The sequence below is a fragment of the Scyliorhinus canicula genome, chromosome 11, assembly GCF_902713615.1.
Source record: "Scyliorhinus canicula chromosome 11, sScyCan1.1, whole genome shotgun sequence".
Classification (NCBI taxonomy): domain Eukaryota; kingdom Metazoa; phylum Chordata; class Chondrichthyes; order Carcharhiniformes; family Scyliorhinidae; genus Scyliorhinus; species Scyliorhinus canicula.
Genome location: NC_052156.1, coordinates 2,275,363 through 2,301,135, shown reverse-complemented (window position 1 = coordinate 2,301,135; position 25,773 = coordinate 2,275,363). Strand labels below are relative to the sequence as shown.

The 25,773-nt window shown below is 44.7% G+C and overlaps 1 protein-coding gene across 1 annotated transcript in view; it reads left to right on the top strand.

The window, feature by feature from the left end:
- The window catches only part of usp19 (ubiquitin specific peptidase 19), a 148,533-nt gene extending 130,256 nt beyond the window's left edge, over positions 1-18,277 (top strand). Inside the window, 2 exon segments of the mRNA XM_038812099.1 lie at positions 718-896; positions 16,698-18,277. Of these exon segments, the coding sequence (XP_038668027.1) occupies positions 718-896; positions 16,698-16,931 (413 nt within the window). The 3' untranslated portion in view covers positions 16,932-18,277.
- The last annotated feature ends 7,496 nt before the right edge of the window (positions 18,278-25,773 follow it).

Sequence of the window (25,773 nt, the reverse complement as noted above, 5' to 3'; positions counted from 1 at the left end):
CCATGGTGGGTACCAGGTCCGTCACACAAAGTAAGAGATGAAATGAAATGAATGAAATTAAATAAAAATCACTTATTGCCACACCGTAGGCTTCAATAAGTTACTGTGAAAAGCCCCTAGTCGCCACATTCCAGCACCGTTCGGGGAGGCCGGTATGGGAATTGAACCCGCGCTGCTGGCCTTTTCTGCATTACAAGCCAGCTGTTTAGCCCACTGTGCTAAATCAGCCCCTCCTCATCACATACAGGGGCACCCTATGCTCAACCCCTCCATATGAGTGGAGATAAAACCACCAAAATATAACCTCCTCGCCGCCCCCCTATACTGGCTCCCCCATTTACCCCAGTGGAACACTTACACGGCAAACACTTGAAAAATTGTGCAGTGGTAAGATTTTCTGATGTCTGCGAACTTTACTCCAGCAAGCAGTCAAGTGAAAATAGAAACCTTTAAAAATAAGTGATGAAAATGTAGTCATTCTTTTTCCTGAGAATTAGTAAATGAGGTTTATGAAAAGCATAATTCCAGTGTGTTGTCTTTGTGCAAAATAGTAATGACATTTGGGATGTTGCAACATGTGACAACATGAAGGATTCTCACTGCCCCCCCCCCCCTCACCAACCATCCCTGTGCATTCAGTGTGTCCCTCAGTTCACTGTCTTGAAGTACCAATTGTCTCAACTCTGCCACTGTGGTAACCACCTCTCTCCTGTGCAGGTTGGCGCCTCTTTGATGACAGTACTGTCACGACGGTCGACGAAAGCCAAGTCGTCGCACGACATGCATATGTACTGTTCTATCGTCGTCGCAATTCTCCAGTGGTAAGGCCTTCGCGGACGAGAGCTGCAACGCGTGGAACAGAGTGTACAGCTGAAGCAGAAGGAACAGCCTCCCAGGTTTGTAGTGAGGGGGGTGGGGGGGAATTCTCGTCCCTAGCTCTTCAGTCTTTCGTATCAGAGAGAGAAAAACAATGTATTGTTTGCGACTATCTCTACAGACTGATACAAAGGTTACTAAAGCCCTCGGTGCAATTAGTGTTCTCTTCCTCCCTGCATATTCGGGAATGTGCAGATATCCGATTGCCAGTTGACTGTATGTTCTGTGCAAATCTCTGAATCAGTACTCTGCCCAAAGATGTTGCATAAGAGTTGGCCAAGATGCTTGTGGCGACAAGTTCAAATGACCAATAAATCCAGAGAACCTGGACGTCGAGGGATATACAGCATTAGATACGGGGGGGAAAGGGAGGCTTATGGCAGATACAGGGGGCTAAAAACCATGGATGCCCTCGAGGAGTATGGAAAGTGCAGGGGGGTGTCTGAGGCATACAGTGAATATTTAGCACCTGTGTTCACTCTGAAGAACAACAAAGAAAATTACAGCACACACAGGAACAGGCCCTTCGGCCCTCCCAGCCTGCGCCGATCCAGATCCTTTATCTAAACCTGTCGCCTATTTTCCAAGGATCTACTTCCCTCTGTTCCCCGCCCGTTCATATATTTGTCCAGGTGCATCTTAAATGATGCTATCGTGCCCGCCTCTACCACCTCCGCTGGTAAAGCGTTCCAGGCACCCACCACCGTCTGCGTAAAAAACTTTCCACGCACATCTCCCTTAAACTTTCCCCCTCTCACCTTGAAATCGTGACCCCCTTGTAACTGACACCCCCAATCTTGGAAAAAGCTTGTTGCTATCCACCCTGTCCATACCTCTCATAATTTTGTAGACCTCAATCAGGTCCCCCCTCATCCTCCGTCTTTCCAACGAAAACAATCCTAATCTACTCAACCTTTCTTCATAGCTAGCACCCTCCATACCAGGCAACATCCTGGTGAACCTCCTCTGCACCCTCTCCAAGGCATCCACATCCTTCTGGTAATGTGGCGACCAGAACTGCACGCAGTATTCCAAATGTGGCCGAACCAAAGTCCTATACAACTGTAACATGACCTGCCTACTCTTGTACTCAATACCCCGTCCGATGAAAGCAAGCATGCTGTATGCCTTCTTGACCACTCTATCAACCTGCGTTGCCACCTCCAGGGTACAATGGACCTGAACTCTCGGATCTCTCTGCACATCAATTTTCCCCAAGACCCTTCCATTGACCATATAGTCCGCGCTTGAATTTGATCTTCCAAAATGCATCACATCGCATTTGCCTGGATTGAACTCCATCTGCCATTTCTCTGCCCAACTCTCCAATCTATCTATATTTTGTTGTATTCTCTGACAGTCCTCCTCGCTATCTGCAACTCCACCAATCTTAGTATCATCTGCAAACTTGCTAATCAGACCACCTATACCTTCCTCCAGGTCATGTATATCACAAACAACAGCGGTCCGAGCACGGATCCCTGTGGAACACCACTAGTCACCCTTCTCCATTTTGAGACACTCCCTTCCACCACTACTCTCTGTCTCCTGTTGCCCAGCCAGTTCTTTATCCATCTAGCTAGTACACCCTGAACCCCATACGACTTCACTTTTTCCATCAACCTGCCATGGGAAACCTTATCAAACGCCTTACTAAAGTCCATGTATACAACATCTACAGCCCTTCCCTCATCAATTAACTTTGTCACTTCCTCAAAGAATTCTATTAGGTTTGTAAGACATGACCTTCCCAGCACAAAACCATGCTGCCTATCACTGATAAGTCTATTTTCTTCCAGATGTGAATAGATCCTATCCCTCAGTATCTTCTCCAACAGTTTGCCTACCACTGACGTCAAGCTCACAGGTCTATAATTCCCTGGATTATCCCTGCTACCCTTCTTAAACAAAGGGACAACATTAGCAATTCTCCAGTCCTCCGGGACCTCACCCGTGCTCAAGGATGCTGCAAAGATATCTGTTAAGGCCCCAGCTGTTTCGACCCTCGCTTCCCTCAGTAACCTGGGATAGATCCCATCCGGTCCTGGGGACTTGTCCACCTTAATGTCTTTTAGAATACCCAAAACTTCCCCCTTCCGTATGACAACTTGACCGAGAGTATTTAAACATCCATCCCTAGCCTCAACATCCGTCTTGTCCCTCTCCTTTGTGAATACCGATGCAAAGTACTCATTAAGAATCTCACCCATTTCCTCTGAGTCCACGCATAAATTCCCTCTTTTGTCTTTGAGTAGGCCAATCCTTTCTCTAGTTACCCTCTTGCTCCTTACATACGAATAAAATGCTTTGGGATTTTCCTTAACCCTGTTAGCCAAAGATATTTCATGACCCCTTTTAGCCCTCTTTGACCCCTCAAGAAGGACGATGTAAGTTCAGAAAGCGGGGAGGGAGTGTGGCCCGGTGGCGCAGTGGCTAGCACTGCTGCCTCCCGGTGCTGAGGACCCAGTTTCGATCCAGCCCCAGGTCACTGTCTGTGTGGAGTTTGCTATTTCTCCCTGTGTCTGCGTGGGTCTCACCCCCATGACTCCGAGATGTGCAGGGTAGGTGAATTCGCTGTGCTAAATTACCCCTCAATTGGGAAAAAAAGTAAGTGGGTACTCTAAATTTGTATTTAAAGAAAAGAAAGCAGGAAGTGGGACTGTGATATAATTGAACAGATTAGCATTGAGAGGGATGAGGAGTTAGCGGTTTTAGCAGGCTTAGAAATGGATAAACCTCCAGGTCCAGATGAGATGTATCCTAGGCCGCTGTGTGAAACAAGAGAAGGAGATTGTAGGGGCTCTGACATTAAGTTTCAAACCCTCCCTGGCCACAGGAGAGGTTCTGGGGGAATAATGTGGTGCCATTATTCAAGAAGGGAAATGGGGGAAAAACAGATAATTACAGGCCAGTGAGCCTAACATCAGTGGCAGTGAAATTATTCAAACAAAATGCTGAGGGACAGAATTAATCTCCTCTTGGAGAGGCAAGGATTTGATTGACTTTTTGAGGAGGTGACTAGTGTGTAGATGAGGGCAGTGCAGTTGACGTGGTCTACATGGAGTTCAGCAAGGTCACGCTTGGGAGAATGAGCAAGAAGGTGAGAGCCCAGGAGATTCAGGGCAATTTGGATCGAAAATTGGCTTTAGTGACAGGTGGCAGAGGGTGATGGTTGAAAGTGACTAGAAGCCTGTGTCCAGTGGTGTTCCACAGGGATCGGTGCTGGGCCATTTGCTGTTTGTAGTGTACATTAATGATCTGGATGTGAATGTGGTGGTTATGATCAATAAGTTCACAGAAGACTTGAAAAATGGTAAATACTGAGGTGGAAAGTCTTAGATTACAGGTTTGGGCTGGTCAGACGGGCAAAACGGTGGCAAATGGAATTTAACACAAATGGTGAGGTGTGTATTTTGGGAGGACTAACAAGGCAAGGGAATACATAATGAACGGTAGGACACTGGGAAGTAGAGAGAACCAGAGGCACCTTGGGCTGAATGTCCAAAGATCCCTGAAGACAGCAGGGCAGGTAGACAAGGTGGTGAAGAACGGATATGAGTTACTTGCCTTTATTAACCGAGGCATAGAGTACAAGAGCAGGGAGGAGAGCACTTTTGGTCACCACACTATAGGAAGGAGTGTGGTTGCACTAGAGATGGTGCAGAGGAGATTCACCAGGATGTTGCCTGGGATAGAGCATTTCCTCCATGAGGAGATGCTATGAAAATGGGATTAGAGTAGAATCATATCCATAGGATCCCCACAAAGGAGGCTATTTGGCCCATTGAGTCTGCACCGCCCCTCTGAAAGAGCACTTCCCTGCCCAATCCCCATAGCCTCATGCATTGATCATGGCCAATGCACCTAACATGCACATCTTTGGAGGAAACTGGAGCACCTGGAGGAAACCCATGCAGACATGTGCAAAGTGAATGTGCAAACTCCACACACAGTCACCCAAGGCTGGAATTGAACCTGGGTCCCTGGTGCTGTGAGGCAGCAGTGCTAACCGCTGTGCCGCACCGAGTAGCAAGGGTTTTGGTGGCTGGCACAGACACGAAGGACGTCTTTTTGTGCTGTAAACAACCTCTTACTATGATGTTTGCTTTACCAATTCGTGTTCAAGATGACTTAGAACATAGAACACTACAGCGCAGTACGGGCCCTTCGGCCCTCGATGTTGCGCCGACCTGTAAAACCATCTGAAGCCTATCTGACCTACACTATTCCATTTTCATCCATATGTCTATCCAGTGACCACTTAAATACCCTTAAAGTTGGCGAGTCTACTACTGTTGCAGGCAGGGCGTTCCACACCCCTACTACTCTCTGAGTAAAGAAACTGCCTCTGACATCTGTCCTATATCTATCACCCCTCAATTTAAAGCTATGTCCCCTCGTGTTGGTCATCACCATCCGAGGAAAAAGACTCTCACTGTCCACCCTATCTAACCCTCTGACTATCTTATATGTCTCTATTAAGTCACCTCTCAGCCTTCTCCTCTCTAACGAAAACAACCTCAATTCCCTGAGCCTTTCCTCGTAAGACCTTCCCCCCCATACCAGGCAACGTCCTAGTAAATCTCCTCTGAACCCTTTCCAAAGCTTCCACATCCTTCCTATAATGTGGTGACCAGAACTGCACGCAGTACTCCAGGTGCGGCCGCACCAGAGTTATATACAGCTGCAGCATGACCTTGTGGCTCCGAAACTCAATCCCCCTGCTGATAAAGGCTAGCACACCATATGCATTCTTAACAGCCCTATTAACCTGGGTGGCAACTTTCAGGGATTTATGTACCTGGATGCCGAGATCTCTCTGTTCATCTACACTACCAAGAAACACTACCAAGAATCTTGCCATTAGCCCAGTACTCTGCATTCCTGTTACTCCTTCCAAAGTGAACCACCTCACACTTTTCCGCATTAAACTCCATCTGCCACCTCTCAGCCCAGCTCTGCAGTTTATCTATGTCCCTCTGTATCCTATAACATCCTTCAGCACTATCCACAACTCCACCGACCTTCGTGTCATCTGCAAATTTACTAACCCATCCTTCTACACCCTCTTCCAGGTCATTTATAAAAATGACAAACAGTAGTGGCCCCAAAACAGATCCTTGCGGTACACCACTAGTAACTGAACTCCAGGATGAACATTTGCCATCAACCACCACCCTCTATCTTCTTTCAGCTAGCCAATTACTGATCCAAACCGCTAAATCACCTTCAATCCCATACTTCCTTATTTTCTGCAATAGCCTACCGTGGGGAACCTTATCAAACACCTTACTGAAATCCATATACACCACATCAACCGCTTTACCCTCATCCACCTGTTTGGCACCTTCTCAAAAAACTCAATAAGGTTTGTGAGGCATGACCTACCCTTCACAAAACCGTGTTGACTATCGCTAATCAACTTGTTCTTTTCAAGATGATTATAAACCCTATCTCTTACAACCTTTTCCAACATTTTACCCACAACCGAAGTAAGGCTCACAGGTCTATAATTACCAGGGTTGTCTCTACTCCCCTTCTTGAACAAGGGGACAATATTTGCTATCCTCCAGTCTTCCGGCACTATTCCTGTCGACAAAGACGACATAAAGATCAAGGACAAAGGCTCTACAATCTCCTCCCTGGCTTCCCAGAGAATCCTAGGACAAATCCCATCTGGCCCAGGGGACTTATCTATTTTGACATTTTCTAAAATTGGTAACACCTCCTCCTTTTGAACCTCAATTCCATCTAGCCTGGTCGACTGAACCTGAGTGTTCTCCTCGACAACATTGTCTTTCTCCAGTGTAAACACTGACGAAAAATATCCATGTAACGCTTCCCCTATCTCCTCTGATTCCACACACAACTTTCCACTAGTATCCTTGATTGTCCCTAATCTTACTCTAGTCATTCTTTTGTTCCTGATATACTTGCTCTGCTTTTGAAATTGCCAGCTCAGCTAGTTTTGTGACCACATCACTGAAGCAGCTTCAAATGCACTGACCTCCTGAAGGGACATGGGCTGATTTCCTGCTGATTTTACCCAGAGAATACCTTCCCAATGTATTTTCCCTTGTGCTCCTAGAGATGGATTAGTGACCAAGGAAGGCAGGATGCTTTTATAACAGAAATACCCATTGGTGGGTTTAACTGTTTATGCATTGCTTCTTTAATCCAATCCTCCACGTGAAGCATGACTGCTAACCTGATGCCCTCTCCTCATTCAGTGCCCTCGTGTACACACTTTCCAGCAAGAATCACTGAGTCATTACCTAAAGCCGTTCCTTTTGTCCCCCAGCCCAGTGATGGTCAGGCCCAGTGTAGTAGCTCCCACCGCCCCGATCAATATCCATAAACCCAGCAAAGCCTGGAAATCTATCCTCTCTCCAGCACATTTTTGCGTGTTTTGGACTTGATGCCATGGCTAACATCTGATGGAGTCACCGCTCAGGATAGAGTTGTAATCTCTTGAGCTGAGAGGGTTAAGGGGGCATTTGATCAGTGTTCAAAGGACTGGTAGGTTATTCTGAGAAGAGGTTTCTGAAGCCTTCATCAGGACAAACTCAAGAATACCAAATTTCAAACAATCACTACAGGAGAAAAGGCTGCTGAGTAGTTAGCAAGTGGACTCTGGCTAAGGTATTGCCAGAAACATTTCTTTCAGACATGTGGTGCCTGGCATTGAACAGATTTACACGAACAGAACCAACCAGAGCTTTATACAACCTTTAGCATAACTCCCATTCCTTTCAGATGAAGGCCAGTGTTTCATTAGTCTTCACTTTTTTATTTATTTCTGCACTTAGACCTCTAAATCTCTTTGTTTCGGTATAGTTCCTAGCTTCTCTCAATTTAGGAAATGATTTGATAATTTTTCTTGAGCTCAAAGTGGATTGAACTCCATCCGCCACAGTTCTGCCCATTCAGTCAGTCGTTACTCCCTTGCACCATTCTGCTCCAATCTGTCCCACTTACTTTGTCACGTAACCCTTGTCAGCAAGCTTGAATATTGGTTCTTTATTTCTTCATCAAAAGCATCGCACTCTTTGCCACTTTGGAACATCCCTGCCTGTTTTAAATATTTGCAGTTTGATTTTAAGGATTTTTTTAAGCATTGTGTATATTAATGTAATGCCTGACACTCAACCAGGTGGCAAATATATACTGTTCCCTTGGAGGTACCTCCTTGGGTGTTGGGCCCGTTTAACCAGTTTATCAGCACAGGTGTGGGAGCTGCAACTAAAATAAAACCAAAATCCAGTTTTGCAACTTTGGCTGAGTTAATAAAGTTAAACATCTACGTATGCAGAAACTAAAGCGACATTGTCTGCAAATCTGCTCTAGTACAAGTTTCAATGAGAAATTGTTTCATTTTCATGCTTCTTTCTCTGACTCCTTGATGGAACATCCCAGATAAAGCCCCCAAATGACCTTGCCCCTGAATAGTTGCTTTAGAAATTTAAAAGTTTGCAAATGAAATGTGGCAAGCCTCCCAGTTGAACAGCTATCTTCGTGCTGTGCTGAAATTCCTTTGCTGAAATATGACTTCTTGTGGTCTGGAACCATGTCTACCCTCCCCAGCTCAATGCAAAGGATTATTTTGCTGTCATTATTTTGGAACAGGTGAAGGGACAGGAGAGCACTGGGGCTGAAAGAATAGAAGAAGACTTTGTGTTTCGGTGACACCATACTGGAGTGTTTGGATGTTTGTAGATTGTTGGAGAAAGGCAAGATTGAAGGAAGAGTTTGCTGAGAAACTGAGCAATAGGCTGCAAAGAGTTATTGCAACAGTGAGAACAAAGATGCATTTTTATTTGTTCCTTGAAAATGGGTGTCATTGGAAGGCAGTATTTCCCTTCCATCCTTTGTGACACCATTGGTATTAAGAGTGTGGGACTGAAGTTATGTGGGCTGGTTAACAGGGTCTTGGTGAGACCACACCTGGAATATTGGGTGCAGTTTTGCTCTCCTTATCTGAGGAAGGATGTTCTTGCTGTAGAGGGAGTGCAGCTAAGTTTTACCAGACTGATTCCTGGGGTGTCGGGACTGGCGTATGACGAGAGATTAAGTTGGTTAGGATTGTATTTGCTGGAGTTCAGAAGAATGAGGGAGGATCTCTTAGAAACCTATAAAATTCTAACAGGACTGGACAGGGTAGATGCAGGAAGGATGTTCCCGATGGTGGGTGTGTCCAGAACCAGGGGTCACAGCCTGAGGATATTGTGTAGGCCATTTAAGACTGAGATGAGGAGATATTTCCGCACCCAGAGAGTGGTCAGCCTGTGGAATTCGCCAACAAAGAAAACAATGGTATGTTTTCAAGAAGCAGTTAATAGACTTGGGGCAAAGGAGATCAAAGGATATCGGGGGAAAGTGGGATCAGGTTATTCAGTTGGATGATCGGCCATCATCATAATAAATGGCCTCCCCCTGCTCCTATTTTCTATGTTTCTTTGTGAAGAGAGCGTACATGGCTCCCAATGCCTCCCCTGTCTGACCCTTCAAACACCACATGCCCCACATGTGACATAGTCTGTAGATCTTACCATCCATCTCAGAACTTATCCAACCAGGTGAAAGCAAGTTATCCTTGATCCCGAGGGAGTATTTAGGAAGGAGAATAGGGAGAAGTTATAATACTGCTCCAGAACCCTAGATGTTGCCAGCTCCAATCGCACCATGGCAAGTTAGGAACAGAATCCATTCCGCTCCTTGAACCTGTTCTGCCATTGTGAGATCATGGCAGATCTGTACCTGAGGGCCATTAATCCACAAACCTACAAATTTGAACCCTCAAGCCTGCTTTTCCAGTAAGATCATGGCTGACATGATTGTGGCATCATTCCATTTTCCTGCCCCCCCCCCCTCATTCTATTTGACTCACTTGTCAACCTTCCTACCGCTTCCTTAACATTTAATGGTCCTACCTCCACCACTCTCTGGAGTATAGAGTTCCACAGACTCAGCACACCTCTTATTATATCTTGCCCACCTTTTTAGAAAGGTTTCCTAAGGCCCACAACCCTACAAATTCTCCTCATCTCTGGCTGAAATCGACCCCATTTTTTTAACAGTGATCCCTCGTTCTAGATTCCCGGACAAGAGGAAATATCCTCTCCGCATCCACTCGTCCCCTCAGGATCTTGTGTTTCAATCAAGTCGACTCTTTACTGTTCTTAACTCCAGCGAATACAAGCCTAGCCTGTGCAGCCTTTCCTCCTAAGACAACCCACCCCTTCTGGTAAACCACCTCTGAATTGCTTCCAACTCATTCACATCCTTTCTCAAATAAGGTGACCAATACTGTACACACTACTCCAGGTGTGGTCTCGCCAGTGCCCTGCATAAGTGAAGCATAATCTCTCTATTTTTGTGTTCCATTCCCCTTGCAATAAATGATAACTTTCTATTAACTTTACTAATTACTTGCTGTAACTGCAAACTAATATTTTACAATTTATGCACTCGGACACCCAGATCCTTCTACATCTCACCATTTAGTTGCATGTTTACTTTTTAATCTTACTGCCAAAATGAATAATTTCACATTTTCCCACATACCCCATTTGCCAGATCTTTGCCCGCTAATTTAACCACACGTGTCCACTCTTTGAAAGAACAATTTAATTTGTTCCACTCCTTGCTCTTTCTCCAGAGACCTGCAGCTTTTTTCCCCTTTTCAAATATTTAGTGGATTCCCTTTTGAAACTTGCTGTTGACTGCTTCACTTTCAGGCACTTCATTCCAGATCATCATAAACTGCTCTGCCTTCCCCAGTCACTTTAAATCTGTTTCCTCTAGTTACTAATTTCTGACATTGGAAACAATTTCTGACTATCTCCTATGTGGAATCCCTTGCATCCAAATTAATGCACTTCTTGCCTGCCTATTACAGAACATTTCCTTGGGCCACTTTTAATATCAGAGAATGCCGGAAATACTCGTTCGATCAGGCTGTATCTGTGGAGAGAGAACGAGAATGTTTCAACTTGATGACCTTTGAGTGGAGCAACATCAAATGAAAAGCTACCATCTGGAAAGGTTAGCTCTCTTTCTCTGTCCACCGATACTGCCAATCCTGTGGAGTATTTCCAGCATTTTCTGGTTTTATTTCTAATTTCCAGCATCTGCAATATTTTGCTTTTATATAAAAGTCCAGAATTGGAGCAGAAGCTGTTCAGCCCTCGAGCTTGCTCTGCCATGCAACAAGATCGTGGCTGATTTGTCTGTGATTCGAGTTCCACACTCCCTTCAACCTTCTATTAATAATTTCCACTATGCTTAACAGCCATTTGGTTGTGGACTGTGAATTGGCAATGGACTCTGTGGGAAGGACAGGGCATCATTGTTTTCTCTCTCTCTGTCTCTCCCCACACACACACAGGATTTTGTGCATCTAATTTGTCAGACTAAGACAGTCTAAATTTTCAGAACTCCCTCCACTGCTCAGCAGCCAGAAAGCATTCAAATTTCACACTTGCTGCTTCCAATGTTAACCCCCAGTTTTCTCTTGTTACCGAGTTCCAAACAGTGATACCATCTCTTGTTTTTCAAAGCTCTGCCTGTTGTAATCCATGTGCAGATGGGGACATGCATGCTTCCTTCTTGTTTACTGAAGGCTCTTTAGAATGATTCAACGGTGACTTTTCTTTACATAACCTTGACGTTTCCTGCTTTCCTGGCTTTTAGTTGATCTGTCTCCTTTGTCCCTGCAAGCAGCTTTGTGTGTATACACTCTGGGTGCTCTCTGGCACCACAGTCTACAAAGTCACCACAGTCCCAGATGATCATAGGCTGCTTTCCCCTTTGAGAGCTGACTGGTGGTGGTTTAACCTGAAGGTCACCACACCTCAGCCGGTACAGGAATTGAACCCACACTGCTGGCCTCGCTCTGCATCACAAACCAGCCGTCCAGAGTATGTAGGGACTGTAGGATGAGGGTGATTTTATAAATACAATCAAGAGGAAGCTAAAATTAAAACCAGAAATGCTGCAACTAAACAGATTAGTCTGTGTCTGAAGGGGGAATAAAAGAAAAGGTAGGCTTCATTGGAGTTTTGAAGAAGGCACCCAAAATAGCTCAACGCAAACTAGAGGAACAGCATCTCATCTTCCGGTTAGGCAGGCTACAGCCTTCCGGTCTCAACATCGAATTCAACAACTTCACATGATTAGCTCAACCCCATTTTTTTTTCATCCCATTTAATTTCAACTGTCTTTTACCATTTCTTTCTTGCTCGTCTTTCTTAATATATATTTAACCATCCCTCAATCTTATCCACCTTTCGTTACCCTTTCTCCCCTTTGCTTCCCCCTTCCCTTCCCCCTACATCTCCATCTGTCACAGTTCACCCTCTGATGTTAGTTTCTCTGCTGTTTGGCCTTTCACACCTTTTGTTCTCTCTGGGGACTGCCATTAGATCTCTTTTCCCTTTGCTTTCTGTGGCTATTAGCACCCCATTTCCCTTGCTTTCTGTGGCTATTAGCACCTCATTTCCCTGGGTTTCTGTGGCTGAGACTCATCTTTCATTCTGAATGAAATGAAAAATGAAAATTGCTTATTGTCACAAGTCGGCTTCAAATAAAGTTACTGTGAAAAGCCTCTAGTTGCCACATTCCGGCATCTGTTACGGGAATCGAACCGTGCTGCTGGCCTGCTTGGTCTGCTTTCAAAGCCAGCGATTTAGCCCAGTGCTAAACAGCCCAGTGCTAAATAAGCATTGGCATCGGATGAAGCATACAGGGTGTAGTGTTAATGAGGTCAGTCAATAAGAGGGTCATTTAGGAGTCTGGTGACAATGGGGAAGAAGCTGTTTTTGAGTCTGTTCGTGCGTGTTCTCAGACTTCTGAATCTCCTGCCCGATGGAAGAAGTTGGAAAAGTGCTGCTGGCCTGCCTCGGTCTGCTTTCAAAGCCAGCGATTTAGCCCAGTGTGCTAAACCAGCCCCTTTTCTCACTCCAGAGTATAAATATTTCCCACTTTCTCTGACTGTTAACTTTGATAAAGAGTCATTGGACTCAACGTTTGCTCTTTTCTCTCCCTACAGATAATGCCAGACTTGCTGCGATTTTCCAGCATTTTCTCTTTCGATCCAAGAGATTAACCTGCCTTCACCTTCCTTTCTCACTCTAGTGTTGGCTTGATTCATAACGTGATCCAACTCTCTTTCTTTCCCCCCCAACCTCCTTCACTTGGTTCTGATGTAGCCTGGGTCAGTCTCCTATCCAGGTAACCTGCAGTGCAGCACAGTGACTGTGTTTTCAAATCCCACTGCTGCCTCCATATTGTCTCACTGGGGAAGAGTAGTCTCAAGCTGTGTGAAGATTTTATGCTCCATGACCTTGGAGGATTTGTAAATGTTTCTGGAAACTCTTGGACTGAAATTGCAGTGCTCCAAAAGGGCCCAGCCTCCTTTTTTATTCATTGGGGGATGTGGGTGTCGCTGGTTGGGCCCAGCATTCAAGAACATAAGAACTAGGAGCAGGAGTAGGCCATCTGGCCCCTCGAGCCTGCTCTGCCATTCAATGAGATCATGGCTGATCTTTTGTGGACTCAGCTCCACTTTCCGGCCCGAACACCATAACCCTTAATCCTTTTATTCTTCAAAAAACTATCTATCTTTACCGTAAAAACATTTAATGAAGGTTCCTCAACTGCTTCACTGGGCAAGGAATTCCATAGATTCACAACCCTTTGGGTGAAGAAGTTCCTCCTAAACTCCGTCCTAAATCTACTTCCTCTTATTTTGAGGCTATGTCCCCTAGTTCTGCTTTCACCCGCCAGTGGAAACAACCTGCCCGCATTTATCCTATCTATTCCCTTCATAATTTTAAATGTTTCTATAAGATTCCCCCTTCATCCTTCTAAATTCCAACGAGTACAGTCCCAGTCTACTCAACCTCTCCTCATAATCCAACCCCTTCAGCTCTGGGATTAACCTAGTGAATCTCCTCTGCACACCCTCCAGTTCCAGTATGTCCTTTCTCAAGTAAGGAGACCAAAATTGAAAACAATACTCCAGGTGTGGCCTCACTAACACCGTATACAATTGCAGCATAACCTCCCTAATCTTAAACTCCATCCCTCTAGCAATGAAGGACAAAATTCCATTTGCCGCCTTAATCACCTGTTGCACCTGTAAACCAACTTTCTGTGACTCATGCACTAGCACACCCAGGTCTCTCTGCACAGCGGCATGCTTTAATATTTTTTGTTTAAATAATAATCCCGTTTGCTGTTATTCCTACCAAAATGGATAACCTCACATTTGTCAACATTGTATTCCATCTGCCAGACCCGAGCCCATTCACTTAACCTATCCAAATCCCTCTGCAGACTTCCAGTATCCTCTGTACTTTTCGCTTTCCCACTCATCTTAGTGTCGTCTGCAAACTTGGACACATTGCTCTTGGTCCCCAACTCCAAATCATCTATGTAAATTGTGAACAATTGTGGGCCCAACACTGATCCCTTATTGTCCATCACTAGTCGCCCTTCAGACGGTGGTGGTAAGCTGCCTTCTTGAACCGCTGCAGTTCATGTGGTGTAGGTGCATCTAAGCTGTTAGGGAGGAAATTCCGGGATTGTGACCCAGTGACGGGAAGGAACGGAGATATATTTCCAAGTCAGGATGGTGGGTGGCTTGGATATGCTGCAGTTGTGCGTCAGTCAGGAAGGGAGTGAATGTTTGTGGAAGGGGGAGCAATCAAGCGGGGCTGCTTTGTCCTGGATGGTGTTGAGCTTCTTGAGTGTTGTTGGAGCTGCGCTCATCCAGGCAAGTGGAGAGTATTCCATCGCACTCCTGACTTGTGCCTTGAAGATGGTGGAAAGGCTTTGGGGTGGGGGGGAGGTCAGGAGGTGAGTTACTTCCTGCAGGATTCCTAGCCTTTAACCTTCTCTGGTAGACACAGGTTTAATGATTTTAGATTTTTAGTGAAATTGTAATTATGTTTTAAATGTAAATTTGTGATTTTGCTACAAACAGCATCACTGGAACCTCCTCCATCATGGCAAGCCAGATAGTGCCTGCTCCACATTGGATATCTATTATTTTTCCTGTTCTCTACCAATCCCCTCAGTGCTGACTGCGTCGGCATTAGCTCTATTCTGGCTCAAGCCACATTTTCTGCCTAGATGTTGAGAGTTGGTTATTCAACAATAAGAGGCCATCTGGTTCTAGCCTCGTGCTGCTCTTACCCTGACATTCAAACACCTGCACTTTCCAACAGTAATTTGTGCTGAACAGCATCACCAAGGTCTGGTTTAGCACAGGGCTAAATCGCTGGCTTTTATAGCAGACCAGGGCAGGCCAGCAGCACGGGTTCAATTCCCGTACCAGCCTCCCTGAACAGGTGCCAGAATGTGGCGACTAGGGGCTTTTCACAGTAACTTCATTGAAGCCTACTGGTGACAATAAGCGATTTTCATTTCATTCCATTTCATTGCCCCCCCACCACACACACCACCACCACTGTTTTACCCCAGGAAAGCTGTGCCTGCCTGGTGCGCACATGCTGGTTTGTCCATGTGGTGTATACTATGGGGAATTGGCTGTTTAGCCACTGAATGGCATTATATCTGACCATTGCCCCTTAATTTATCTTTTGAGATTAGCAGGCGAAGTTTTTCAATTACATGTTAAGGCTTTAAGCATGTGTTTAATATTTTTATATTGTGTATAGAGCTCGCAGTGATAATTGAATATATTTTATCCTGTTGTGTTTGCAAAGTTCTGTTTTTCTCTGTTTTGAAATAGTGGTAATTTCAAACAAGCTAACTTGAGAGTACTGCTGCTTTTTGAACCCTTCCGATTGGTGTGAGTTGTGGGGTTGGGGAAAGGCTAAACGCAACCAGTTAAATGTAAACTTGCAGCATCAGCCTGTGGTGCTTCATTCACATTGTTCATTAGGAGCCTGTTCTCAAGTATGCTTGTCCTAAATTTAGTCAGTTGCAACTTGGAATGTGCAAAATGTTCTGGGGGAACAGTTTACAATAAGTAACCTGTTGGAAATCGACTCCCTCATTTAATATGGGCTATGTTAAAATTATTATTTCAGGAAACCACTCCATTTCACCCAATCTCTGTCAAAGCTGCTCCACTCTGAAACTTGTGCCTCCACTGACTGTGGAAGGCATCTGCTTTGAGACTAGCCCTGTGTCTGACAAAGCAGCACACACTCTGATTCAGGAATGGTGGTTCAGAGTAAGGCTGCTCAATGATTTCTAACCTGCATAATTGTGATTGCTCTTTAAAGTAATTCAATGCATGTTGGGTCAATAAAGAGCAATCTTATTGAAAATTCCCCTCCCCCCCCCCCCGGGCCCCGGGCCAGAGCTACTTTCTGAGCACAGATTAGGGATGCAAACTGAAGCCTTTTTTGCACTGCATGGCTCATTACTAAATGGGGCAGAGTGTAAAACATCACCTTTATTCACAAAGCTATTCCCCTACATTTGGTTCTAACATTAGTTGTCCTGGTGTCTTTCACACCAGCAACCAACCCATCGCAATACCACACATAGATACACACTTCCGTGCGCTCACGCAAGCGTCACATGCTCATGCCCTCGTGTGCACGCATACTAGTTGTACCTATCACTTAAACATGAGCGCATGCTTTTCCAATTTTTCCTGAAGTATAAATATTCAACCTATCACATTGTTATTGCTTCACTGTAATTGCCCCAGAACCTCTTGCACATCTCCTGCTTACTGGACCACAAGGCAGTTTTGTGTTAAATCAGGAGATTGAGTTAGAGAAGGCCTGTATTACACTGTTCTTTTGCGAGAGGCTGATGGGAGTTTCCACAAATCGCAGGCTTCTCTAATATGGCAGGAGTTGGAGGCAGAAGAGACTGGGGAAGAGGCACCACGCACACCAGGCAGGCATAATCAGGGACTTAGGCCACTGCAGTCTCGGATCAACGAGGATTTCTCAGGAACTCAACTCACAGACTACTCAGACCAAGATTGCATCCGATACTTTGTTCTCAGCACTTTGGCTGCAATACTGGCTCTCTTTGTAAATGTCCTGTACCCACTGATCATTTAGGGCAGGCAGATCACAGCAGTAGAGGACGGCACTGCTTGTTCACACAGCTGCCCAACAACTAATCTGCAACACTAGTCCTTCACAACTTCTCAACATGTCTGTTTTCCCTTTTGGTGGAGCTATTTCTTTTTTAAATGTATATGACAGGTCCGCCCTGTAAGTGCCTGAGGCTTTTTCACCTACTCCCAGTTCCACAGCACACTGCTATCTTAGGAATCAACAAATTATTATTTTTTTTTAATAGCAAAACTTAAAAGTGAAGAATTGCAGATATTGCATGTTCCATCCATGAGCTTTTTCAGAGAAGGTCAGAGTTAGCGATAACTTTTCACTGCTCATCAAATCATCTTCCACCTTGGTTCTTACAAATGAAAAATAAAAGTTTAATACTGGTAGTCTTGGACCTCCGACTGTTGTTTGGTATTAGTGCCTCTTTGATTATGAATAATTCATTTATTAAGAATTTCCAGTTATCCCCAAAAATAAGCGCTCAGAAGCAATGCAGGTTTTTTTAAAAATGTGCTAAACTTGGTCAGTGGGCTGGTTTGTTTCTGCAGCCGAGAGACTCGGGCACGAGCTCGCTCGCAGTCTGCATCTCACCCACGAGCTCGCTCACATCTTGCCCATGTAGCTGAAGCCACCAACGTGGTTTAATTTCCCAAAGGAAGGGCGGTATGGGTAAAGCTAACTCTGATTGTCTTCGAGGCAATGTTGGCAGCCACTCAGAGAGCAGCATCGCTATCTCTTTCTCTTCCTCACACTTTTTCTCTCCAGACCAGGGAAATTTCAAAATGAAGGGACCGAAAATTGAAAAATGCCAGAACAAGAGAATGCATTAATTATGTCTACGATGTTTTTGTAGAGAGAGGCAGTATAACCCATGTAATCCTTTGTTATCCTTCACAAATTGAAATGTGTTGACTGTATCTTCGCAGGATGTTGCAAATCTTAACACTATTAGGATTAAAAATCCTTTGTCCATTCATACCCTGTTGTTCTTTTAAACAAATATCTAACATTGTATCTGAAATGTTGCTGTACAAAGGCTGCTGACTATAAGGATATTGTTTTGCCGTTGTACAGAGGTGGGAGTTACACAGGGCTCTCTCCCTCTCTCCCTGCACACTGTACAGTTCTTAAGATTGAAAGCATTGTAATGTTAATGTGTTTAAAATATGTAAAACTTGAGAGTTTAAACCTAATTTTCAATTTTGAGTACTTGAAGATTCATTTTACCTCGCTGATGGTGAAAACATCAGCTTGAGATTTAAATATGTTTCACAGAATTTACTGGTGCAATTTAAAAAGAGAAATATAATAAATTTTTATTGTACTTTTTCAGCCGATTTTGAGTTGAACGGCACTTTTGTACCTTTTTTTTGTCCTAAATCTTGGGATTGATATATTTGCAGGCTTCTAGTCAGGCAGCACGGGGAGCAGATCTGGACCCCGAAGAAGCTCCCCAGCTGACTCCGGACTCGGTGTCTAACTTGTTCACACGTCCTGCGGACCACTGCACCCCAGCGTATGGAAACGTGGAAGAAGTAGACTGATGCTTGGTCTGATCATGGGGACTGTGATTAAACTGCATGTTGCAGCAAGGAGCCTGCCACTTTGGACAAAAAAATATATATGTTCAACCCCTCAACTCATAAAACTAATTTATTCCCCATCCTCCCCCACACCACACCTTCTCCCCTCTCCTCTCTGATGGGTCCTTGAATTATAGTCGCTAGGAATGAGCTGGCTGGGGATGACTTGTCTAGCTGTTTTTGTCTCATTAATGCCATTCTGGGAGTGAAGATGCTTCTGAAATGGGCTTTTAAAGGTGATGTGAACAAATGCATTTGATTCATGATTCTGTCGCTATTGTGCGTATTATGGATCAGTGAGACACATGATTGTGGCAATAACACCTGGGCCACCTGTTTGCAATTGTTGTTCCTCTTTATTTTTTAAAATAGATCTCTCTTCAAATCTGCTTTGTATAAAATACGTCCTTGGATTTGTGTAACATCTCCTGAATCTTTTCCAAACAAAAAATACAAATGGAAATACTTTTTGTCAATTTGCAAATTGCAGTGGTGGTAGTTATGGGGTTGAGGAGCTTTGCCAGAGGTTCTGTGGTGCTCATCAGTATCTGCCTCGAGCACTGCTGAAATCGTAGTTTGAATGAGGAAAATGGGCTCTGAGGAGTCATGTTTCTGGAGTGGAGGATGTTGGAGTTGAGATCTATCAATTAAACGACTTGCTGGATGAGGAGAGAGTGGAGTGGGCTTTTCTTTTGGGGGTGGACTCTGCTCTAGTAGCTGGTGTGTTACGTTTTGCAAGAAAGCTCATTTGTTTTCCATACCCTCCTTTGGAAAATGTTATTAATGTTATGCTGGTCCCTGGCTCAATGATGTGTTTGGTATTGGGGACCTCTTCTGCCAGTGGCACTGGGACTTTGCGCGTGTGTGTCCAAGTCGGCAACTGAAAAAAAGAAATGATTTGAGGTCCACATAACAGACTGTGCTCAATCCCCCAACATCTTCATGCTAACTACTGCGTGTTTCAACACACTTTGCATTTAATAATTGGGGGATTTCTTGCAGTGCAGTTAGTCAAAATGACTGCCATGCATATCTTGTGACTAGCCTCTTATCTAGTACCCGGAGATCCATTTCATCCAACTGGTTGAGATTTGAAGGTGCTGACTGACTGCTGCTATCTTGGTAAAGTTTAGAGATGTTTATGTAATCTTACTCCCAGGTTAAGATCGGAAGATTGGGTATGAAGTGTCGTGTTTACAACCAACAAAGAGCACAATCAGCTTCAATAGTGTTCACTTCCTCCTTAACCAATTGTCATTATATATCTTCCTCCCATTTCATTGCATTCAAGATTGGATTTGAGAAGCAGGAACATTTGAGGGCAACGCGAACGTTCCTGCCCTCCCCCACTTCCCTGTCCATCCATCGATGTCTCTGCACTTTGGTGTTTCGTGCAAAACCCATCAAACCCCCACGTCCTGGCTGAGTGAGGCAGGTAAAGGTCCATCTCACAACCATTTTATCTTGTCTTTGGAGTGTTCAGGGTTGGAGAGTTTTTTTCGTTGGCAGCAATACATTTGTCCACTAGTTCAATTATTTGGCTGTGAGAACCCACTGTTGAAGTAGTTACCAGAATTCCTGAAGAGGTGGGGGGGGGGGGGGAGAATTGGAAAATCCTGAGATACCTCTTAAATCTGACACAAAAACAAATTATTGCAGACGCTGGAAATCTGAAATAAAAGCAGGAAATGCTGGAATTCAGCAAGTCTGGTAGCATCTGAGGTGTGAGAAAGTTAATTTTCAAATTTAAGATCGATGACGTTTCGTCTTACCTGGTAGAATTTCAAGTTAACCTGATGTACCTTATATGCTGAAAAGGAGATTGATGATTAAGCCAGCCGCAGTATTGCAGTCAAGTCATGTTACTGGTGCAGGAGCTGTATACCCGGTGGTAACAGTCGCAGCATCACAAGTGCAGATTATACAGATTTTACTCTGCTTTCATCTTGCCCTAATTGGCATCCTCCTATAATCATAAACATAATCAGCAAGTACAAGTCAGAACCTAAACTCCAAAGATAGCAAATCACAGCAACAGGACCTGTGTAAATGGTGAGCTGGACCCACACGACTCTACAGATCAAGTGTGCACGATTAGGTTCTGCTCTTGTGTACTGAATCCAAAGTTGGAGTAGCTGAAAACTTGTTCATGAAAACTGCCAGGTGCGGTGATACTTGGTCAGTATGCCAATGCGCCTGTATAGAGTGCAAATTCAATTAGCGTTTCAGATTTGTTTAACTCCTCCAATTCAAAGTGACCCGGTATGTTGCTTAGCAGGAACAGCCAATTTTACACCCCCCGCTATTGGTGCAATTAGGTGACTTAAGGGAGTTCAAATGGACCACGGAGCAGAAAGCAGGGTGACTCCTAGAATGTGTGCCAGTATTGGGCTAGAATATATTTGGATTGGTTTAGACACACTGGTAAAACTTTTATCTTCTGCCGGGCAGAGATTGATGTAGCAAGGAGCAGAGAAAATACTCGCCATCCCTGAATTCCCGAACACATTACCCCCTTATTCTCTCCCCCTCCCATCTGATCTGTGGAGTAGTGTGTCATGGATTGTACCAATGTTGATGTGATCAGCACATCCTTCTCTCATTATTCTCCCAGTGGTGGAAATTTGTCTTTGACGGGCCTCCCTTTTCCAAGTCCACACAAAGGTGAGGTTTGACTATTTCTCATATTTGACACAGTTTTCTATTGGTGTTCTGAAACGCATCTTGCAGTTGTTGGGCGTACAGCATCATCTTCTCAGCTAAAGAGAAACCCAATACCTCATTGCTCAATTGGAAGATATACTGTTCACATCACCTTTAAGCGTGTGTGTGTGCTCTAATTGCTGAATCACAGGCTGATTCAAGGTTTTTCTTTCTGATATAATTTCATCCAAAGATCTTTTCCTCCAGTGAGTTGTTTTTTTCTGTTGGATTATTGTGGTTTACTTACCACAATACATTGCATACCAAACTCCAGTCTCATTATTTGGGCCCAGTTCGTGAGTGGATGCATTTAAGTCAATTTGACTTGACTTTTCCACTGGCTTGTTGAGTTTATCCATTGGGTGGAGGTACAGTGTAAACTAGTACCAGTGCCATGTCTAAGCTGGGTGCCAAAATTGGATTTCACCCCCCCCCCCCCCAACTCCATTCTCAATATGGGCATCTTGGGTAACGCCAACAATTGTTGCCCATCGCCCTAGACATCTTCAAGTAGGTGCTGGTGAACCATTTTCTCGAGCCACTGCAGCCTTTGTGGAGTAGGTGCTCCCACTGAACTGTCATGTCAGGAATTCCAAGACTGACCCTGCCTCAATTTTCCCTGCAATTGGGAAGGTGTTCTTAATATCCTGTATCCCACTGTATGCACATGACTATCTGTGAAGATATACAGGGGCTCGGTTGTGACTGTCTCCTCTCTTCCATCGGAAACCTTTCTGAATAATAACCCGATTGAGTCCATGCCTTTGGGTGAAGTGGGAAGCTGGCTGGAGCAATGGTGTAGAGCTTAAATATTCCCAATGTCGACTCTTCTACAGAAATCCACTGTGTGTCTGCATTTGGAATTGAGAAAATGAATGAGTGAAATGCTTCACGTTTTGAAAAATGCAAGTTTACTTAATTGTGTTTTAGAAATGCTGTACTCTCATAAATTATAGGGCACGTCCTGAAGCTCTGTTTATGCCTGTCCTCTCAAGACTGGTGATGGAGCCTGGGAATGGGTCAAGCCAAGGACTAGGTGCATATTGACACTGCTTTCCTAAAGTGCACTTGGACTATTAAACAAACCTAACAAAATGTTTCTATTCGAGTTCTTTGAATAGGAAGATTGTTAACTTTAAGTGGGCTTTTTGATAAGTGTATGCTTTAGTGAGTGACTCTTTTATATGTTTTCTGTGTTACCCTCCCTGCCTCTCACTGGCTCACATCACCTTTTTCCCCAGTCCTGCTTGTTTTCATAAAAAATCTCTCATTCTCTTCACTTTCCCTGTTGTTCTGTCCTGTCAATCTCCGTTACTCTGCCTCTCGTCCCTTTTCCCCCTCAATTTTCCACCGACCTCAACTCTTTTCCCCCCCCCACCCCCTGCCCATGATTGCTTTCTAATTCCCCCCCCCCCCCCCCCCGCTCACTCAATCAAGCATCATCTTTGTTGAGACCTTTCCTTTTTCCTATCGCTGTCTCGCAAAACAAATTCGTTGTGAAATGTGAAAGTGAAATGTTTGCATTTCAGTTTGTTAATTTCACCATAATTAAAAACGAGAGTTTTGTTTTTGTCTGCTGTGCTGTATTTTGTTGGTTTTATTCCATGCTTTCCAAGAATTTTCTTTTTAAACCACATCCGGATGTGCCAGGGCCTTCATGCTGCATTCCTGACTGCCATTTGACCCGATATTGTTGGGGTATTGCTTGCACCAACTCAGACAGGCAATCCAGTGTAAATCTGCCGCAGGAACTGGAACTCCTGGACTAAGTAGGAAGGGTTTTTGATTGCTGGGAGTTTGATGCAATGATTCTTCTATTTTAGGTGTAATTGTGACAAACATCCCTAACTGTTCTAATGCCTTTGCTGTTTTCCTATTCGCTGTCCTTATTATCAACTGCGCTGTAATTTCCAAATATTACATTTTAGTTTGAAATTAGATTGAATCTAAAATCACTGCCCAATAATTCCCGTTTCTCATTACCCAACAGTACTTGTGCTTCTTTCCCAACTCCTGTTTTAGTATTTCTCACTGATCTATTGATATTTTTCTTTGCCTATTTTTCCTTCTATTTAATTGAGTTGTTTTTAATCTTGCTCAAATTCCACTTTTTTTTTAATGCCCATCGCACTTTCTCCTTAGCCTTGCACATTTTCCTTTTCAAGTATTTATCTAATAGCGCTTTGGAAATTACCGCCCTGGCCAACATTTATCTGTTAATCAACATCACGAGTAGAGTTTGCAGAGTTATGGGCAGGAGAACAACACTGAATTGCTCATTCAGAGGTGGCACAGACAGTGGACCAAATAGCCTCCTATGGTGTAACAATCCTGAGATCATTAACCTGTCAATGAAGCACATTTTATAAAAACATACTGAGACATCTGGTCATGAAAGGTGCAATAGAAATGCAAGTTTTTTTAAATTTTCACTCCCCTTTAAGGCTATGTGTTCCAAATCGGAACAATTCAGTGGAAAAGCATTTCTTATCACTCTTCTGGTTCTATCTCAGCTGCACTCTGTCTCGGTCTTAACATCTTTGCTAAAGCGTGATGACCAGGAATGGATATACTTTTCCAGCTGGATGATAGTAATCCACATGAATTACTGCCCATAATCCAGAACTAACCATCAGAAAGCACGCCTGGAGCCTAATGAGGACCTTCAGGCTACATACTTGCATCACAGCCTCTTGATCAAATCACCAAAAAGCTGATTTACCTAGAGAAATGGCAAAGAAAAAGCTGCGCACTAGGACTTTGATTTCCAGAGTCCCTTTCACACCAGACCATCCCAAAGTGCCTTGTGGGCAATTAATTGTTTTTGAAGAGTGGTAACCTGTAATGAATTTGCACGCAGCGAACTCTCTCGAGCAGCGTTCTGATAACGGCCCAAAATTCTGTTTGTGATGTTGATTTAGGGGGTGAATATTGACCCTTGAAATCTGGAAGACCACTCCAGCCCCTTGTCAAACAGTGCTAGATATTGCATTCACCTGAAGAGAGGGGTGATCTTTCCTTAACATCTCAACAGAAAAATGGCACCTCCCCCAGTGCAGTGCTCCCTCCGTATTGTGCGGGACTGTGTGTTTCAGTTTCTGTCTTTGGGAACTTCAACCCACAATCTTCACCTCAGAGATTAGACAGTGCTGCTAACCGAGTCTTGCCTGATGCCTTGGGTATCAAAATCAGTCTGACCCTAATCTGTGGCCACTGCTCAAAGCCAATAACCTGTTACCCCCATTTTAATTATGCCAGAAAAGTTCTTCACTGGAAAGCACTGACACTTTCTGGGTTATGCAAGGAAGTTACAATGAACGTTTATAGAACCTTATAAAACATTGGTCAGGCTACAGATGGAATACTGTGTGCAGTTCTGGTCACCTCACTATAGGAAGGATGTGATTGCACTGGAGGGGGCGCAGAGGAGATTCACCAGGATGTTCCCTGGGATGGAAAATTTCAGCTATGAGGAGAGACTGTACAGGCTGGGTTTGTTTTCCCTGGAGCAGAGGAGGCTGAGAGGGATCAGATAGATCGATATAAAATTGAGAGGGTAGATGGCAAGAATCTTTACCCCATGGCAGAAGTTTAAGGTGAAGGGTAAGTGTTTAGAGGGTACTTGAGAAAACATTTTATTCACCCAGAGGGTGGTGGGAAAATGGAACGTGCTGTCTGAGAGGGTGGTGGGAATCGGGAATGTGCTGCCGGAGAGGGTGGTGGGAATCGGGAACGTGCTGCCGGAGAGGGTGGTGGGAATCGGGAACGTGCTGCCGGAGAGGGTGGTGGGAATCGGGAACGTGCTGCCGGAGAGGGTGGTGGGAATCGGGAATGTGCTGCCGGAGAGGGTGGTGGGAATATGGAACGTGCTGTCTGAGAGGGTGGTGGGAATCGGGAATGTGCTGGCCTGACAGGGTGGTGGGAATCAGGAACGTGTTGTCTGAGAGGGTGGTGGGACTATGGAACATGCTGCCGGAGAGGGCAGCACGGTAGCATTGTGGATAGCACAATTGCTTCACAGCTCCAGGGTCCCAGGTTCAATTCAGGCTTGGGTCACTGTCTGTGCGGAGTCTGCACATCCTCCCCGTGTGTGCGTGGGTTTCCTCCGGGTGCTCTGGTTTCCTCCCACAGTCCAAAGATGTGCAGGTTAGGTGGATTGGCCATGATAAATTGCCCTTAGTGTCCAAAATTGCCCTTAGTGTTGGATGGGGTTACTGGGTTATGGGGATAGGGTGGAGGTGTTGACCTTGGGTAGGGTGCTCTTTCCAGGAGCTGATGCAGACTCGATGGGTCGAATGGCCTCCTCCTGCACTGTAAATTCTATGAATATGGAACATGCTGTCTGAGAGGGTGGTGGGAATATGGAACGTGCTGCCGGAGAGGGTGGTGGGAATATGGAATGTGCTGCCGGAGAGGGTGGTGGGAATATGGAACGTGCTGTTTGAGAGGGTGGTGGGAATATGGAACGTGCTGTCTGAGAGGGTGATGGGAATATGGAACGTGCTGCCGGAGAGGGTGGTGGGAACATGGAACGTGCTGCCGGAGAG